The sequence below is a fragment of the Pelodiscus sinensis genome, chromosome 8 (assembly GCF_052426305.1).
Source record: "Pelodiscus sinensis isolate ZL-2025 chromosome 8, ASM5242630v1, whole genome shotgun sequence".
NCBI lineage: Eukaryota > Metazoa > Chordata > Testudines > Trionychidae > Pelodiscus > Pelodiscus sinensis.
In genome coordinates this window covers 11,876,387-11,896,338 of record NC_143059.1, presented here as the reverse complement: position 1 = coordinate 11,896,338, position 19,952 = coordinate 11,876,387, and the positions used below count along the sequence as shown (strand labels likewise).

At 43.0% G+C, this 19,952-nt stretch overlaps 1 protein-coding gene across 4 annotated transcripts in view; it reads right to left on the bottom strand.

The window, feature by feature from the left end:
• BMS1 (BMS1 ribosome biogenesis factor) overlaps positions 1–19,952 on the bottom strand; it is a 41,148-nt gene that overhangs the window by 7,490 nt on the left and 13,706 nt on the right. For all 4 annotated transcript variants that reach the window (XM_075934772.2, XM_075934774.2, XM_075934773.2 and 1 more), the window contains exons 11-20: positions 19,167–19,268; positions 17,364–17,518; positions 16,175–16,256; positions 13,643–13,719; positions 11,102–11,296; positions 9,177–9,365; positions 7,436–7,616; positions 6,809–6,867; positions 2,760–2,882; positions 789–936 (exon numbers count right to left, since the gene is read on the bottom strand). In XM_075934772.2, the coding sequence (XP_075790887.2) occupies positions 789–936; positions 2,760–2,882; positions 6,809–6,867; positions 7,436–7,616; positions 9,177–9,365; positions 11,102–11,296; positions 13,643–13,719; positions 16,175–16,256; positions 17,364–17,518; positions 19,167–19,268 (1,311 nt within the window). The remainder of the gene's footprint in view (positions 1–788; positions 937–2,759; positions 2,883–6,808; positions 6,868–7,435; positions 7,617–9,176; positions 9,366–11,101; positions 11,297–13,642; positions 13,720–16,174; positions 16,257–17,363; positions 17,519–19,166; positions 19,269–19,952) is intronic.

Genomic DNA, 19,952 nt, shown 5'->3' with positions numbered 1-19,952 from the left:
AGTGACTTGACTAGTCGCTTCTCCCCTCTGCCTCTCTCCCCTCTCCCGCCCCCCCGCTTGCTGCCTCTATCAGAGAGAAGCAAGCAGGGGGTAGAAGAGGGGAGAGAACAGGTGCCAGTGCTGGGGGGAGCCAGCTTAAAAAGCTGGTTCTCCACCACCACCACAGGGGGCAGGGAAGGCAGAAGTGCAGTGGTGGATCAGGCACGAGCTGGGAAACAGCTGTCCCGGCTCACGCCTGGTCCGCCCTGCTGCACTTTAGTCTTTTAAATGTATTAAGAGCCTGGCAGCTCTTCATATATTTAAAAGGCAGAGCGGCAGCAGGGTTAGGTCCTGGGGCTGGGAGCTAACCCCACTGTGGCTCAGCGGTCTTCTCTCCTCCCCCCTCCCACCCCGGCCATCAACTAATTGACTAGTCAATGGAAATTTCGCTGATTAGCTGATTAAACACAATTTAACATCCAAAACACCATCAAGCAGAGCAGCACCTCAAACCCTGCATACAAGGTCCCAAAGAGAAGCAGTGCTCAACAAGAGTTAGCACATGCGTGTCGGTGTGTGCTAGGAATCACAACCCTAGCTCTGAGTCAGAGGGTTCAAAAACCTTTATGACTGCATGACCTCATGTTGCATCTTACTGTTTCCTATGACCCCAGACAGCAGCATAGCAACCAAGGAATCCAATTAGTAAAATCAGAGATTCAAGCACACAAATGATGCTTCTATACTCTGGGGAAGAGGAGAAGGAAAAGCATGGAATGATAATCTCTCATTTGAGAAGTGCTACTCACCACTCATGAGCAACTTGTCTTCAAATGTGGCCCTGAAGGCTCCTTCAGGCTTTCTAAGAGCCTTTTTGATCTGTCCTCGAATGCCACTCACAGTGCGAATGGCTGCCCCTTCAAATTTCGCCACTTCCAATGGAGAATTGAACATTCCCTGGGTAACACAAAGATGGCATGTTTATTATAAATAACACACAATCCTACCAGTCGAGCTATATAGAATTGTGTAAGCCACAAAAAACACAATCACAAGTGGTTTATAATAAACAGGGAACTAGGATCATAAAATGTTCTTAAATGTATACAGACTCTCCTTACATAAGAAACTGTGATAGCAGGTTTTTTTCTTCTAAGACAGTCTTCCTCTAATTTACACTAGGGATGTAAATGTTAACCAGTTACATGCAGCAGCATGGGGGGGGAGGTGGCAGGTGGGAGCTGATGCTTGCGGGGAGCTCCCTGCAAGCACCGACTCCTGCCTGCCTCCTTCTATGTGTAAACATATAACCACTTACCCATTTCAGCAGCTACACATTTACAAAAATAAATACATTTTAACGTCCCTAATGACACCCTATATATAGATATAAAATGTCTTAACAATAAATTCAGGTCTTCGCCTTTGCACCCACTAATCTCAACCATGGATGTGTTAGGAGCATCTTCCCATTACTGCTTCGAAGACTTGTTTGCCAAAATATAACATTTGGCAGGAGACTTGTCAGGAGGTGAGACAGAATACCTAATATCATGCAGCCCTTGTGGACATGTGTTTCTGCTTTATAGACGCAAACAGTCACTAGAACCACTCACGGACTTAACGTTTATGAGCGATTGCACTGTTGGACTGGGCACAGGGCACTCTGCAACTTGCAGGCTCAAGTCGTAAATCCCCTAATCTGGTCCCCTGATTTAGGGAAGCCTGCTGGCTCCTTGGCAACTCAGTCTAACACCACCTCATCCCCCAGCCAGCTCCACAACCGTACAGGAAGTCTGCAGTTTATAAATTCTATAGAATTAAATCCTCTGGAGAAGGAAGAAGCTGGGTTAACATTCTGCAGAGATGGCAGGCACTGGGGAAGCTGGCTAGATCTGGCACAACAGGGAGTTCAGAAGAGGACGGTTTGGCCAACGGAGTTAGTCAGAATACCGTACATCTATATTTTTTAACAAAACTTCTCCTGTCATCACCTCACTCTGAATCCCACAGCCCCTCCCTCTGTCCTCAGCCATCAGCCTCCTCCCTCCCTCCCTGGCACTCAGGCAGGCCAAAGCCAAGAGGCCTCCCCACTTCTAGGGAGCCTGGCTCTGTGTGCCCTCCTGGGCGAGGGGTGGGGGAGAAGGGGAGAGAGGAACAGAGCCACAAGGCCTCCCTTCTCGCAAGAGAGGGGCAGAGCTGCATGCCCCTTCCCCTCATGGAGAGGCGGGGGAAGACTGAAAGCCTTGAGTCCTCCCCCCTTGCGGGGGTGGGGGGGGGAGAAGCCATGAACCCTCAAGGCTGGAGGAAGAGAGCCAGGGTGGCCACAGCATGGCCCAACCCCCTGGCAGCTGGAGGGAATGAGCCAGGTTGACCTAACCCCTCCCCGGGATGGGGTGGAGACCCGAGGCTGACCTGGCCTCAGGAGAGCCTGGCAGCCAGGAAGAGAGCCAGGGCAGACCAGGGCTGCCAGGCCTCAGCCTAGCCCTTCCTGGTGGCCTGGGGGAGAGCCAAGGCTGCCTACTCCCAGAGAGGGAGGTTGGTGAGTGGAGCGAGCAGGGGGCACAGCGGCCTAGCTCTCTGTAAGATACTTTTATGATACACATGTAATTTTGTTTTTAAATACATTCAAAGACCAAGAACCTTATTCAGCGTTGCTAACTCAGTAAAATTCCCATTACACTAAGGAGATTTCTGCCTAAAAAAAACTGATGAACAGCGTTCCAAGTTGCATTTCCTTCCAACCTTCATTCTAGCAATACTACAGTACACACACGTACCTTAATAAATGATGTGTTTTTGTAAATTTTGAATGGGAAACCAGTCAGCTTTAATTTCTTCACAACTGTTACAGATTTATCTAAATCAAGTACAACTCCTGTGGCAGCTATCCGGAAATCAGGCTGAAATATATAACCATATGAATGACTGATAGAGCATTAAATGTGTATAACAATCCTACTGCCAGCAAGTGAAGAACTCACTTGACAGGTACTATTTCATTACATGTCATAGCCAGAGTTCACAGACTTTACAACATTAACAGGAGCACTGCAGCTCAGCAAACTAAAATCAACTTCATGAAAACTGGTTGAGTTACTGCTAATGTCACACCCCTAGCATCCATTAATGAACTATTCAGAATGGCCATTCAAATTAAGTCATCTTTTAAGTTTTTTCCATTTTCTACTGTACTCTGCATTCTGTTTCTCCACACAAGAATTTGATAGGCGCGGAGGGGTTCAGAGCAAAGGGACTTTTGTGTTTTGTAATAATAATCATACTTCTCGTTGAAATGGTATGGAGATATCTTTTAAATATATAAAAAGGAAACAGGAAGGCCACAAAGATGACACACATGCACTTCTCTCAGGGTTGGATTAACAAAACAACCACTCAAGAGTTACTACAAGGGAATAATCTGAATTCCTTAATATGTGCATGCAAGTGTACAAACAATGAAGGGCTGCCTACACTTCGAGCTAGGGTTGTGATTCCCATTTCCCACAGACACACTTGCACTAGCGCTCAAGAAGCTAGCATGCTAAAAATTGCCATGCCTAGAACAAACCTGCCTTAACCCTGTGGACATATACTTTGCCTTGCTAGCTCACTGAAGCTACACTAGTACATTTTAGTACACCTGCTCAACAAGAGTTAGCGCACGTACATCAGTATGTGCTGGGAATGACAACCCTAGCTCTAAGTCAGGGCTATGACCCCAGACAGCAACATAGCAACCAAGGAATCCAATTAATTTACACATTAAGCATCTTATTGAATACTCATGTGCAACACAGCTTCTCAAGTCTGGTGGCATGGTGGAAATTGCACCTCTGATGGGATATCAACAGTATAGTGATACCGGTAAATGGACACAAGTGTTCTGAGCCCAGCTTCACACAAATATGTGCTCGTGTATGTTGAGAACGCAGGATATTCATTCTTGAAAGTGAATGAGAACTCCAGGAGAGAAAGACAGACTTTGTTCTTTACAAGAATCAATCATAGGAAATTTCGACGACCTGATTGATTTCAGCTGCTGGCAAGTCCATGGCATCAGTCATATACTGTAAGGAATTTCACACCCAATGATACTTTGCCACATTCAAGTCATGAGGGAAAAAAGGATGAAAACTGTTCCTCCAGATCAGGAGTCAGAACATTTTCAGTCAGACAGGAACTTTGCAAAGCTGTTGGAAGAAATGTCAGAGTTTGTCTTCAATAGATGATTCTTCTGGAAAATAATTGTCTTCCTGAATCCTGTGAGTCAATCACTCAGCTGAAGGATGTGGATGGTTTTCTTTGCAGACTTGTTAACAATTCATTCAATTTGCCAAGCATGTCTGTGACATGGATCTCAAAGAAACATCTCTCTTTTGCAATCTATTGCACAGGCATGCAGCTCCTCTCTCATCTAAAAAATCATCTTCTCCAGAACCAATAAAGGTCAGTGCAAAACAGCACATCATGATCAGACCTTATTTCTTCCCACAGTTTTACAAAAAGATTCAAGCAAAGACACTGCCTTGATGTAGTTCACAGTAGATGAGATCTGCTGCTAAACTTCTCCTAGTTCTGGACTCAGAGTTTTAGATGCCAGTTGTTCTCTGTGAATTAAGCGAAGAATCCATGTGGAGCACCTTTCTTTAACCAAGGCATGCCATAGCTGCAGCTCCATCTGTGGAAAAGCCCACCATGCAATCACATGGTATATTTTTGTCTTGCTAACAATTCAACAGCACACTGAAGTGAAGGATTGGAGAGTGATATGACTCTGAGATTGTTTACATTTTCTCCGCACATTATGTTCACCATAATGATTGCAGATCACAAAATCAAAGTCTCTCCAATTGCATGAGGATTATTGGTCTGTGTGATCTGGTAACTCACCTCATATTCCTTTTGAGCGTTGGCAGAGACTGATATGGCTCTCTTGAACTGCCAAGTGTTGACAGGAAAGTTTTCTGGAGCTGGAAATGACCTTGGTTTTTCTATGTGGTTCTTGTGCAGGGTTTCCAAGTGTCATTTACGTTTCTTATTTCATGCTTTCACTAGATAGCATCATGTAACAAATGGTATTTTGACCTTTCTTCATACTTGATCAAAACAAAGGTGAAACCATAATTGGTAGGAGCCTGTGCTAGCCTTTTCTGAGAGGGCTAATTACAAAAGCCTCATCATTTGTGAGCATGGACTCCTGCTTTTTGTTCATACCAGTATCTCTAGACTCAGTACTGGAGGTTGAAGTAGATACTCTGACTAAAAATGAGCCCATTCTGCTTCTTATTACAAAGCAGAAAGAGGAATTCACTGTTAAGCATGAGGCCAGGACTCAGGAAAGCCATGTATGGTAAAGCTAGAGCAGCACAGAGACCGAGACAGTGACGTACAACGATTCTTTATCCTCGAGTGCCAACAAGGTGTTCAGAGTGGCATAAAAGAAAATAAGATCCCTGATTGAGGGCCCATACAAGTCACTGCCAAAATCCAGCTAAAAAAGGCTAGCACAGGCTCCGACCAAATTGAGCAGAGAGGATGCTCTGTTGATAAGGCTGCTACCCACAGATCTCCTGTCCTCAGATGCTCACAGGTGAATAGTGCAAATGCCTAACCTGGCATCTGCACAGCCACCTCAGCAATGTGTCTGGACCTACTTCACTAATCTTGCACCAGAAGGCATTTGAGCTACAAAATGGCAGTCCCATGGTGAAGGTCTGGGGAGCAGGTCCAGACACATTCAGGGCAGATGGCGCAGAATTACAGGCAAAACGTGGCCTGCTGAACCCACAGCTCCATTTGCTGATGGCATGACCAGAGTTCCCTGTAAGCTGTGTGCTTATGCAGCTGCTCAGGAGAGATTCAAATGCTGCCAGGCCTACAGCTAGGTTTTTGTTTCGACTCTGCTGGTGCACATTCACACGTCTCAGAGCACACACAAATTTTATTTCCAAACTTGGATGGAAAATATTAGAGAGAACCTGTGTTCTTGGGTGCTCATCTAGACTACGGTGAACAGTTGAAAGAGGATATGCAAATTCTGCAGCAATTTGCATATCTTCTTCCGACCGCACTTTCGAAAGCGGAGTTTCGAAAGTGAAAGTAGTTTAGATGAGGCTTTTTTGGCGAATTTCCCCCCCTTTTGTTGAAAAGCCATGTAAACCTAAATTTTTGAGGAAGAGCGGCTTTTCAACGGGGGGAGGGGGCGGGGGGCGAGGGGTTCACCAAAAAAAGCCACCTCTAAACTACTTCCACTTTCGAAGACTCCGCTTTCAAAAGTGTGGTTGGAAGAAGATATGCAAATTGCCACGGAATTTGCATATCCTCTTTCGACTGTTCCGCATAGTCTAGATGAGCCCTAAGAGTTGGACATAGCCTATAAGTATATTCAAGAAAAAGCATACTGTAATGTAGTATGCACAGCACCTCTAATAAAAAATGTAGTAGGACCACCTGTAATATTTCAGACAAATGAGGTTTCAGATTAGAGTGCAGGAAAGAAACTCTTCCATCAGGTATGTCACTGCCCTTCAATTAATCTGGTCTCATTATAATGAAGTTATCCTATACGCTTGGAACATCAACGCACCAGGAGTGGGAATATATCCCTCCATACAAACCTTTACCCAATGAAATCTAATTATCTTCTCTAGGTCTTTATCCCATGCTCATCACCACAGTATCTGAGTGCCTTACCAGTTTTTAAAGATCCTCTCAGATCCAGTCACATCTCTGTTCACACAAGTAAACTCTCCAAATAAAATTACTCACTGTTTGATACAATGATCTACAGAAAGAGCCAATTAATTTTTTTGTACAATAAACTTACCGTTGCGCCACTGACTGTCTGAATTGCCAAAAATCCTGTCCCTTGGGGAGTGATGGGGCCTAAAACAAAATTAAATGAAACAAATTATGAGGTGTTTTGGCTAAACAACAATGGGTTATTGTTTAAAGCTAGTCTCAGAATGCTGATAAACATGAGTATGTTTAGAATCATGTTTTGTGCATCCCCACCAAAAAAATAAGACAAGTTAAACTAGTCATTCAGGAAGTTACTCACATAAGTAGTTCCATTTTGAAGTGAATGGAATTACTTGTGATGGGGAACTAACTCCATGTTTTCAGGACCGGGTCCTTAACATGCTCTCTCTTTTCTTTATATATGGTCACCAGTTCCTCTTTGATGCAGTAGGCAGATCAGAATTTGACTGGAACCCTTCACAAATGAACTAGACAGTGCATACCCAATCCCCATCTCTCTTTCAACCATACTGCACATTTGCTGTTAGTATTATGTTATATGATGTGGGGAATAAAACTTTGTTTTAAATGAGTCTTCCTTTCTTCAAAGCTATCAGCTGATTATTTGTACAGGAAAGACCTAATGACTACTCTAAGGCTAGAAAGTTTTGCAGTTTACCATGTGCAGACTGTAAATCTAAGTAATCCTTACCCCAAAACGTTGCTCCACAATGCATATGTTGCGGTGAATACTTAAGAAGCCTATGACGCCCATTATGATCTTCAATGTAGTACAAAGGGATTGTCTGAAATCGCCTCCACCCCAAGGAAAAGATTATAGGGTCCCGTGTTTTAAGTATCTTCTTATACCAGCGATGCTTCTTCAGACGTAACTAGTTAAAAGATTAACAATATTCAACGCACAGCATTGTTCCTAGTATCAGTGATTACTGCAACAATTTTCATCCTTCCTAAATGCTTGTTTAACCATCAAAGAACGCTCCTGCATAAAGTAGCTACACTAGAGACCTTACAGCGATACAGCCGCAGCAGTACAGCTATACCACTGTTAGGTCTGCAGCATAGCTAAAGCTTTAGATCGGGGTGGGTGATTATTTTTGGTGTGAGGGGGGAGCACTCTAAGATTTTGGAAAGTGATCAAGGGCCAAGTGGACAGGGTGCGGGGTCTAGGATGGAGTTTGGGTGTAGAAGGGCGCACAGGGTAAGGGACTGGGGTGTAGGAGATGGTGTGAGGTCTGAGAGGGAGTTTGGTTGAAGGAGGGAGTTGTGACCTGGGTCTGGGGATTGGGGTGGAGAGTAAGGGAGTATGGGTGCAATAGAGGATTCTGGCCTGGGGGAGGGGCTCTGGGAGGGAATTGTGACCTGAGAGAAGGGAAAAGGGGGTGCAAACTGCAGAGGGTTTGGGTGGTGACCTGGGGCAGGGGAATGGGGTGCAGGGTCTGGGAGGGTGTTTGGGTGCAGGAGAGGATTGTGGCCTGGGGGAAGGGTGTAGGAGGGGGTATAGGGCCTGGGAGGGAGTTGCGATCTGGGACAAGAGGGTGCAGAAGGTTCGGATAGTGACCTAGGGAGGGAGTTGGGGTGCAGAGGGTTGGGATGGTGACCTGGGGGACAGAGTTGGAGTGCAGGAGAGGCAGGGGTGCCAGAGGCAGGCTCTGGCTGGGAGGCGCTTACCTACATGTCTCCTGGCCAGCAGCCCCGCAGCACCCCCAAGCCGGCCAGGCTCTGCTTGCTGCAGCCCCAGATCAGTTGAAACTGTAGGCTGTTCCCTCCACATGGCTCTCAACTACAGGAGGGGGAAGAGGCTTGCATTGCCCCCATTCCCCAGGCCAATCTCTCCACTCCACCCAGCAATTGGGTGGTTGATTCCAGCCAATAGGAGCTGAAGATTAGGCTGGGGGGGGGGGGTGAGGAGATCACACAAAGCCTCCCCGCTCCCCACAGAGCAGAGAGCTGCACAGACTGCGCTTTAAACCATGGCAGCTGCGTGCCTGAGGGTTCCAGCAGGGTGGTCCATGGACCAGATCAGGTGGCTTGGCAGGCCAGATCCAGCCCCCAGACTGTATTTTGCCCAGCCGTGCTTTAGATTATAGACCTCAAGGAACCACAAATGTGTTTAGATGAGCTTATTCAGCAACGGGGACAATGAGGAAAAGGAGCTCTTTATGCTTATTACATATAAAGATACCAAAATAACAATGATAAAATTTTCATTCTGATCGTCAAACTGGTTTTGAACAAGATAGCAGCGAAGTTACAATCTCAAAAACTGGACATTTAAATTAACCATGTTGAAAGCCATCTCTTTTTTTCAGCATAAGGACCTTCAGATAAAGGATCTCTCTCATTTGCCAAACAGGAAATAAAAATAAATCAGCAATACTATGTATACTGACACACAGCCATACCCTACACAGAGCACGCAAACCACATACCTGCACATATCCCACATTTCCTTCGCTGTTGCCTAAACCACCCAGGATGACTGGATAGTGAGGGTCAAAATTAAGCACAAATTCACATGGGATATTCTCAATCTCTATTCGAACATACATTCCAGGGCGGAAGCCCTCGTACTGAACTCTGGATTCATCATCTTGGTCTTCAAATTCAGCCCGATTAAGCTATGTGAGAAAGATGGAGGAAAGTTTAAATGGGTTGAATATGGAACATGAAAAATCACATATGAACAAGGGTTGTGCAGAAGGTTTCAGTTTTACTTGAAAACCAAACACTAATTTACACGTTATCTGTCTGGACAGACCTCAGAGTTCCAGTAACTAACTTCAGATGTCTGCCACGACAAATCCTTTCCTTTGCAGCTCCATTTAGGAAACAGAACAAGTGTTGCATAGGAAAGTCTGCAGGCTGTTCTTTTGGACAGAGCATTAGAATACTAATTTTAGGGTAAAATTTCAAAAAGTGTCAAAATGATGCAGACACCAAAAACATTTTTGAAAATTGGATGTGCTCTACCTAAATCATGTAAGCACTTTTGAATTTTTTTTTTTTAAACTTTAAGTGCCCTCAGGAGAGGGCCTCTATCTGTGAGATGCTGTGTGTACCTAAGATTCTATGTAATTAACAAAAGTTCCTTTTAACTAACAGGAGGGGTTTTCTCCTCTGTTTTTGTACTGCTATAGATATCTGTCTATACTTTGCTATGCCACTACTGACCATTCTGTTGTTTGTTCAGCTGTTGGAGACTAATACAACAAATAAATTATGTGGTTCAACTACATTTCTGAAGTCTTTGGTTTTCTCCAGTTAAGTTTCTCACTCTCTGGCCTGTGATGGTAATACACTGCTTGAGGATCACTATAATGTGTGTCTCCCTAACAGGTCTTAGGATAAAGGAGTTCTAAATTGGCTCATTCTGTTACTGAAAGAGGCTTATTTACCTTTTACGTGTTCTGATGCAAGCACATCAGTACACTACGTCTGGCTGTTTGATCACTTAGGTCAGAGATTAATGCAAACTGGTAAACTGAGTTAATGGCTAATCTGAGAAAGATTTTGTTAGATGAAAAGATGGTGTATGGTCTCTGTCTTTTTTTATAACCTTACATTACAACAAAAACCAGGAAGGTTCTTCATAAAAATATCAGTGCAATACAAAAAGCTATGTTAAAAACTACATTCAGGGTGTCATTTAACAGCTCAACATTTTGCAGCAGAATTAGCAGATCAAAGTGTCTTGACCATCTTTGAGAATTCCCATCAGACATCTAGAAGAGGGGTTCTCAATCTTTTCAAATGTGGAATACATTCTGATGTACATTTTGCCTTGTGGACACCTATTTACTCACTTGTGATTCCTTAATATCCCTATGGCAATCACAGTAATTGCTTATAAGAAAAAGTAATGCTAGCAAAATATGTTTGTATTTGTAGCTGTAGTCAGTGTAACAAAAATGTTGAGCTTTTTAAAGGTAAGTAACAGGCTAGGCTTCCTTTTAATTTTATCTCCCCTTCCTGTATTTCTTTTCATTTAAAACATCTACAATGTGGCCTGCTAAATGGCTGCAAACCACAATTAAGTAGTCCATGGACCGCAGTTTGGGAACCCCTGAACCTCTTACATTTACAAGGTAGCTTTAGATGAGTGCCACATTTTAGAAGTGATAAGTCAATTAAAAAGAACTTCAAAAGAATCAGTATCTGGGGTTTGTTTGTTTTTTAAATGGTAATGGAATTACAATGTTACCCATTAAAAAAATCCTTCTAAGCGTACAGGCGTAATGCATGTAAGACTGAAGAGTTACCAGCAGCTGTTGAATCTCAGAGTTCCCCAGAAAAAGCATGTATGGTACCTAGGAAGCTTTCAAGTCAGACAAACTGCCAAGTTGTCATCTTATACCTGAGCTTGTTTTTGCATTTCCCCTTTGAGATCATCAAAGTATGTGGCATCCCCTTCATCGTATTCAGCATCAAACATCTCCTTCAATTTGCGTTTTTTGTCCATGCGCTTTTTCTTCTCCTCCTCCTCTACGGCTTTGGGCTCTTTTCCTTCTTTAGCCTCTTCTTCTTCTTCTTCTTCTTCTTCACTTCCAGCCTAGTAAGAAAGAGGGTGGTTAGCAAACAGCTTTTGAAAAGTTTGACAAAATTCCCAGTCAGCCAACATTTGATACATCTACAAAACAAGACCACAGAACAATATAGGGAATATTCTTTACTATAGACAGTCAGCTGTGACTATACTGCTGTAGCATCTGTGTAGCTGCTTCCTACACTAACAGAAGAGGGTTTTCCATCAATGTATCTACATTTCCTAAGCGGTGGTAGTTAAATCAACAGAAGAGTTCTAGCATTAACACTAGGCGTATCTACAACATGGTTAGGTCACTAACCTGTGTGCTACAGGTAGATCAATCTAAATTTTGAGTGTAGACCAGGGTTTTTTTAATAATGTAAATGGTCATAGGCATAGCTTTTCATCCTAAAAAGATGAGCAATTCAATAATAAATTCACCATATGGAGAAGTACATCTTCTATTAGAAGCAGAAGTGTGTTTCCATTGTATCTCATTCCTTTGGTCATCATAAAGCTTTTCAAACCAATATTAAAATATTTTGATGGCTATGAACTGCATTTTTAATGTATACCAAGAGTGCTTAGAACTTGGAATTGGCATAATTTATCATGCTTAAGTTAAAATAAACATGTATTACAAAGATTGCTTAGGAGTGTTCCAGTTGCATGTTAGGAGTGAGATACTGCACCAGAAATGATAAACAGAGGGGGTGGGAGAGCAGTTTGGACATAAATAATGCCTAGCTCAATATGATACCATTGGACATAATTTCACAAGTTAAAAATAATCTGAAATTCACAATTTGTATATTTTCAACACATTTCAGATCACAATCCCAATGTAACAAAACTCAAATACTCTTCCAGAACACTGACTGTGCCTATATTTAAATCTCTTAGCTTTCCATTTCCTAGTTTTCCAAAATCTAAGGGTAGATGCATTTGATATTCTGGAAGAGTACAGTACAGGCACTGCCAGTGAACCTTAATTCTCTACCAAGTTTTGAAGCAGTGAATTTTCCTTGATTTCTGAGTAAGTAGTGATAACGAGCAAATTATGATTTGCTCCCTCCCTCCTTCCCTTATTTATTCTTGGATCTGGACATCCAACACTCCAGTCATCTGAAGAAGTGGGTTGTGCCCACAAAAGCCCATGATACCATCTGCATGTTTTGTTAGTCTTTAAAGTGCTACTAGAGTACTATTCGTTGTTTTTTAAGTTTTTCACATTATGATTGTGAGGCTAGGAAGGGCACAAAATAAAAACTTCCTAGGAACCTTATCGCCACCCAGCTACCAGCTGTGCCTGTTTCCTCTCCCTTCCAGATGACTTGGAGAAGCCATGGGAGAAAAGAGAGAGAGTGGTGACTGATGGGCTAGGAGACAGTAAAATGAAGTGGAGAGAGCACCAGGCTCCCCTTTGAAGGGAAGGAGCTCTGCACAACCTTCTGCAGCATAGGAGGGGGTCAAAGATGTGAAGGGGTTTATACATTTCAGTGGGATGCTCTTAAATCAGTAAGAACACACAAAGGAGCTGAACAGAGCCTGATACAATAGCTCTGAGAGCTCCTATCATAGACTGACAGTCATTTTAAAGTACGTTCTCCTCTCCCCTTTCTCAAAATCTCTCTCAGCCCCTGTTGTAGAATACCAACTATCCAGGCAATTTTGCTTTGCAGGTAAACTTTAAAAAATGTTCACTTCTGCAGTCAGCTTTTTATCTGAAATCAGTCCTGAGCAGATATCATCAGTTTGGAACGGATCAGAGCCATACACTGAGGCCAAAGTGTGTACCAAAAAAAATGTAACTGTAGTCATCTCATGTTGTGCATTTTTAAGGGAGCTGTATCTCAGAAACTGCTTGTTCAAGCAACCTCAATGAGAACCACTAATGCTACCATTAATCTTCCATTTGTGTTCTTCTATTTTAGGACACCAGTTTAGGAAAAGATTACATAAAAATATAAGGTATTAGCTGTCAGGATCATGTTCCACTTGCATCATCCATCACCTACAAACCTGATTTGCAAAGCTGATCAAGCCTGCCCTCTACAGTTAACTATGGTAAACTGATCTCTGCTCCCCACAGTGATGAACTCCGTGTAAGAAACAACAGTTTATTTGATCCCCTGACATTAAAAGCACACCTGTTCCCAATTAAAATAAAAAGAGAAGAATCTATGTAAGTCCAATCCCTCAGATACCAAAATCTTCTCTGCATTATAGCAGACTTGTTTCTACTGAATTATGACCAACCATCCAACAATCCAGTTGAGCTTCAGAGCTAAAGGGACGTTCTATACAACCCACCATTCAGAAACATACTAAATGAGAGCAGCTGATGAACAATAAAGCTAGAGATCATACCTCATCTCCTTCCGCTGCTGGTTTTCCTTTGTGCACAACCCCTGTCTCTAGGTCTTCAAAATCCCCGTACAATTCTCCTGTAAATACAGCAGCCACGAAATCCAGAAGTTAGCAATGTGGTGGCATTGCTCTGTAACACTTCTACGCTGTCTGCTATTTTATGCATATTTATTTCTCACTAATACATTACATTACACTAATACAATACAACTGGCTGCTGTACAGATTAATCACATTTCCTTCTCACTACTTTTCCACACAGTATAGAAAGTGAGTGGCAGCCTGGATTTTTTTGGTAGCTCTTCCTTTTTCCTTTCAGTAAAGCACTATTAGCAATCTTCTTCACACAGCTCCACCTCCTCAGAAATTCAAGTTCTGGCTAAAGCCCACAGACCTTGCCTCCTTGCATCTCTGAGAGAGAGCCAAACAATTGGAAAGAGTGAAATCATTCTTAATTTTGACAGCACTGTACCTCAGCTATAACATTGCCCACTAAGCAACCTGAGCCTCTGGTTTCCGTCAAGATGTGGAGGCTGAGACTGCAGGAAGAGTAAAAATCTAAAATGGAGCCAGTAATTTCAGTGTTTAAAAAAAATAGTAGTTTGCTCTATAAAACCTATCAACATTCAAAAAGCTTGTTTTAGAGATAATGTAATCAGTTGAAATTAAAAACAGTATCTACATCAGTCCTCCAACATATTGAAAATCCCAATTTTTCAGAAAAACAGAGCAGACAAGACTTAGTTTACTGAAAGCTTATTTTCAGTAAACATAAACCAACCTGCCTTGAATGGGGATTCTATTTTCTATTCTATATGTAGACGCCTATCTGTGTATTTTAGAAATGTGCATCTGTCTGTCCATCCTTCTATGAGTCCATTTGTTCAAGAACTCCACCTAAACGGTAAGAGGGAGGACCACCAAATTTGATATGCAACTTCCTCTTATCATAATTTAAACCAAGGTCAGGGTTTGGTTGTGCCAGGATAATAGTATGTGCATGGAATGTGATTGGTTCATATCAAATGGAAAGGGAAGAGTGGGATAACTGAGTCAGTTATAGCAGAGTCCTGTAGCACCTTATAGACTAACAGATGTATTGGAGCATAAGCTTTCATGGGTGTTATGATTATGAGGGTTAGTCAGCAGCCTGGGGACTAAGGGGTTAACTACACCTAGCCAGGTGGAGTAGCCAATAGGCATGTAGATAGGACTTTCAAACTGGGACAAAGGAATTTGGGTTTTTTCCTTCCTTTGTCTCTGAGTTCTCTGCAGCTACAGAGACAGACAAATGGACAAAGACCCACTTCATCAGAGGCATGTGACGAAGTGACATGCATCTGACGAAGTGGGTCTTTGCCCACGAAAGCTTATGCTCCAATACATCTGTTATAGTCTATAAGATGCTACAGGACTCCTTGTTGCTTTTGCAGATCCAGACTAACACGGCTACCCCTCTGATACAGAGTCAGTTATACTCACCCATGACCACAGCAAGCACCCCAGAAAGCTACAGTGGCCGGCAGAACCTACCACCCCAGCTTGTCCTGCCCCCAGGAGCAGCTGCCAGCCACTGCATGGCCCCTGCATTCCATAAGCCAGCCTTAAAGAGCACCAGCAGGTGGCCTGCACACGCACTGCCCCCCACCTTGGTCTGGCCCCAGGAAGAAGCCGGCAGGCAGGGTGTGCTTCACCCCCAGGGGAGAAGATGGCGGGCAGGGTGCATGAACCCCTTGCCCTGACTCCACTGCACTGAGCCTCGCCTCACACCTCCAACCCTCACTCTTGCACTCCCCTCCACATCCCCAGCACCTGCCCTGGGCCCCTCCTCAACCCACAACCCTGACTCGTGTATACTGCACACCCCTGGCCTCCTGCCCAGATCCCCAAACTCCTGACAACTCCTGCACCCCACCAAACCATCAGCCCCCTGCCATGAAGGACTCAAGCAATGCCGGTAAGTTTTCTAGTATAGGGGTTTTCAAAGTTGGGTCACAGGCTCACTGGGTAAACCACTGGAAGGCCGCAAGATGCTTTGTTTATCTAACTGTCCATAGGCATAGAGCTTCGCAACTCTCATTAGCTACGGTTCATCATTTCCATCCAAGGGAAGCAGCAGGAAGCGTAGGCTTGGGCTGGAAAAAGCGAACTGGAGCCAATGGGAGCTGCAAAGCTCCATGTCTGTGGACACTTAAATTAAAAAAGAAAATTTACCTCACAGTCCGCCAGCAGATTATCCAGGTAGGCCTGCAACCCAACTTTGAAAGCCCCTGCTCTAGTACACTACATTCAAAAAGTGAAAATTGTTCCCTTTCTCACACTGTTTCTCCAGAAAAGGATACCTGATACAATAATAAAATTAATGCTTGCATGGTGCTTCAAATATGTAAAACAGGTAGAGAAACTTGGCAAGGGTGTTACTGAAGTAGAACATTTTTAAAGAGATAACAAAATTTTAGGTTAAATATGAAGTCACTGGGTTTACTAGAAGTTTTTTCTCCATTAGTCATTTTCCAAGAGTATCAGACTTACCATCTTCCTCCAGCAGCTTTGCTGCATCTTTATCTGCTTCCCACTTTCCTGTTACAAAGCAGTCTCGAATACTGTTCATAACCTGTAAAACAGACAAGCTGCCTTTCATATTTGTCACTGTTTCAAAGTACTTCAACAGTTAACACTTTTTGTAATAACTGTACAGACTTAAATAGACAACTTGCTCTCAGCCCATTTGCGAGCACACAACTACCCACATCATAACACAACTATCAAAACTGTCTCCCTTGCTGACAACCTCCACAGAGAGGTGCTGGGGAATGAATTAACCTCTCCCTAGCCCCCGAAATCATCCTGCCAGAAAAAGGCTAAAGCACATTAATCTGAATCGGAACAGAAGTTTACAATGCCTCTGTGGAAACCATTTGATGAATAAATAAGGTATCACCTCAGTCCATCCAGCATCTTTCAGTAATAATAAGTTTATTTGCTTTAAATTCCCTTTCCAATTAAAAATAGAACAAAGCAAAAAAGCTAACATCCTGTTTGGCAATGTCTCTAGTGATAATAAAGGGGATATGAGAATTTCTGGAGAAATGGCACATAGGCAGAACTGTCTAATTCACATGGGTTTGTTTCATTTTGTGGCACAGCAACAGTTCTTTATGAGAAAAATTCAGGACTGGTGTACATGGATACATACAGGACGTCCTCCTAAGAGTACAGAGTAAGGATGTAAAATCCTGCTAATCAGTTAACGGATTAAACATTAGGTTAACCCAACATTTACCTAGTTAACCAACTAAGTGCCAAATACGAATTTCCCTGTGGATCTGGCAGCTGGCTCCCAGCCCCCATGCTGGGGCTGGTTCTACCATGAGCTCCCAGCTCAACGGGCACTGAGGCGCACTGGAGCAGCCAAAGCTTTACAGGTTAACCTTTCACATCCCTAGCTGTGAGACAGGGGGGAGATAGCTTAGTGGTTTGAGCATTAGCCTACTGACCCCAGGGTTGTGAGTTCAATCCTTGCAGAGGCCATCTAGGGATTTGGGGCAAAAATTTGTCAGGGATGGTACTTGGTCCTGCTGTGAAGGCAAGGGACTGGACTCAATGACCTTTCAAGGTCCCTTCCAGTTCTAGGAGATAGGAAATCTCCATATATATATAGAGAGAGAAAGAGAGAGAGAGAGAGTTCAGAACATAAGAGCTGTTTCTCCAAAAGCACTACCTCATCTAAATCCCAATCCTGCAGGGTTTCCACTGGAAATTTGGAACAGTCAAGGGCATTAGCCTTTTGTTTGGATTTTTCATCAGGGCGGCTGACGTGAAATAAACCTCCAAGTTCTTCATCAGCATCCTCCTCTTCATTGGCATCCTCAATCACTAAATAAAAACCAGAGCTAAAATTATCAGCAGCAAATCATATGTATTTGATTAATCAAAAACCTCTCCTGCCCCTTACATCCTTAAATGTCTGATGTAGTTTGAGAGAAGTGGAATTAAATTATAAAAGTGGTTTATGCATAAATGTCTTAGTAAGGAAACCAGTATTCTAACTTGTATTAAGAAAGCAGAGAAAATGCATTGCTTTGTTTCTTTTAGAGCAGGAGCAGAAACTGAATTATTCTGTGTCGTGACCAGATAGCTAATTAGTTGGGATACATCTGTGAGAAAAATATGTTCCACGTGTACAATTTTACATACTTCAAAGGAAAAATCTTGTGCCTTTCGGATTATTAGATTTAACTGAAAAAATCTGTTCTTTGATTAAGCAACTGTGATGTGTTTAATATCTTACATAGAAACTTGTTTAACACAAAATTAAAAAACACAACGAAAATGTCTTCTTGGAAAAGGCTATTTATCCAAAAACTAAATCCCACTTTTTTATACCAGTTTGCAAACTGTTAACACAGAGATTATGAATTTACTAGTAACTTTAGGGCTTTATATTGCAAATTTTACGTATCACAAACTCCTGGTAACTTCAACAGTTGTTGTACACATTGAGGGGGCCAGTCTCCTGCTTGGAAATGTATCAGTTTATGAATTTAACAGAATACATACATCATGTAAGTGGCAGCTTTATCTTTACTTTAAACCAATGCCTGATTCTTGACAAATTACCATCATTATATTAAAAATATACTTTATAAAAAAGACATCATAAAATTAACCCAATTAATTTTAGGTTCCAAAAGAGGATGGAGAAAGGCTGTTCTCAGTAGTGACAGATGGTAGAACAAGGAGCAATGGTCTCAAGTTGTGGTGGGAGAGGTCCAGGTTGGATATTAGTAAAAACTATTTCACTAGGAGAGTGGTGAAGCACTGGAATGGGTTACCTAGGGAGGTAGTGGAATTTCCATACCTAGAGGTTTAAGTCTCGGCTTGACAAAGCCCTGGCTGGGTTGATTTAGTTGGGATTGGTCCTGCCTAGAGCAGGGGGCTAGACTTGAGGTCTCTTCCAGCTCTATGATTCTATGATTCATATTCTGAATGAACACTTCCTCACCTTTCAAGGAAGGCTTGTTTAATTTCAGATACAATTCTTAAAGAACGCCAAAAATCTCCTCTAACCAGACACATCATAAACAACCAGTTGCCAAAATAGGTGGTATCTGCACAGCTGACCCTAACACATTTTAGAAGAATACATACCAAAAATATAAAATGTGAAGTCAACATTCTGCCAACCGGGGAAAATACTGCTGTATCTCAAAAAGGACCCAACAAATATATAGTTAGCAAACCTCTGGATAAATATGAGTAACCCTGGTCAAGCTAACCTAAGAGAAGTTTCATTGCGAAGATAAAAAATTTTCTCTTGGAAGTATATAGGAAAATTAGAGGTGAAATCCTGTTTCCAACAATGAGAGTTAAATCCATTCTTTCTACTTTCACCCATGGAAGAATAGACTCCAAAGCTATTGCTAAGTAATAATGCTTAAGATTAAAAATCTTTTATAGGGATCACAGTAGTAGCATCAGGATGTTGTAAGAGAAACTTCCATGTGTACAAGTGTATTTTTACCTGTGCCATATACAAGTTTGCGAAGGTTGGGAGCAGACTGTTGTTGTCTCATAAAAGCTTCAGCTGCCTTTCGGGTAAGGTCTTCCTTCCACTTAAGTGCACCTGAAAGGGGGAGGGGAAGAACACTGTAAATTCCTTCCTACACTGGCAATGTATTAAAATAAAGGACCATCTGCTCTAGGGAAAAACTTAAAACGAGGAGCCAGTTACCATATCCTTAAAATTGGTAGGCAGTTGGGCGTAGGGATATAAGCGACTAGTCAAGTGATTACTTGACTACTCGCTTCCCCCCCACACTTGCTGCCTCTATATCAGAGCAGCAGTGGGGGAGAGGGGGAGGAAGCAGAAGCCGGTGCTTAAAAACTTAAAAGCAGGTTCCCCCAGCACTGTCTCTGCGGTGCGCCCGGGGGAGGAGAGGGGAGGAGGAAGACCACTAAGAATGTTAAGAAGCAGGTAACTGGCTAATTGTGTAGTCCTTACAATTTGTATCAACTACGTGATTAGTCAAGAAGGGGAGGCGCTTTCCCAGCTCATGCTGGGTCCAGAAGCTATCCCTGGTGTGGTCTGCAGTTTAAATGTAGTAGGAGCCAGGTGCGCAGACAGCCCAGCTCTTACTACATTTTAAATGCAAAGCTGGGGCAGAAATAGCTCCCAGAGCCACATGAACCAGGACTGAGCAGTCCGAGCTCGTGCCAGCTCCAGGACTGCTGTGGCTCTGCCTCCCCTGCCTGCCCTCCCTCCCGTACACCATGGAGATGGAACTGGGGGAGAAGGGGGACGACCAGC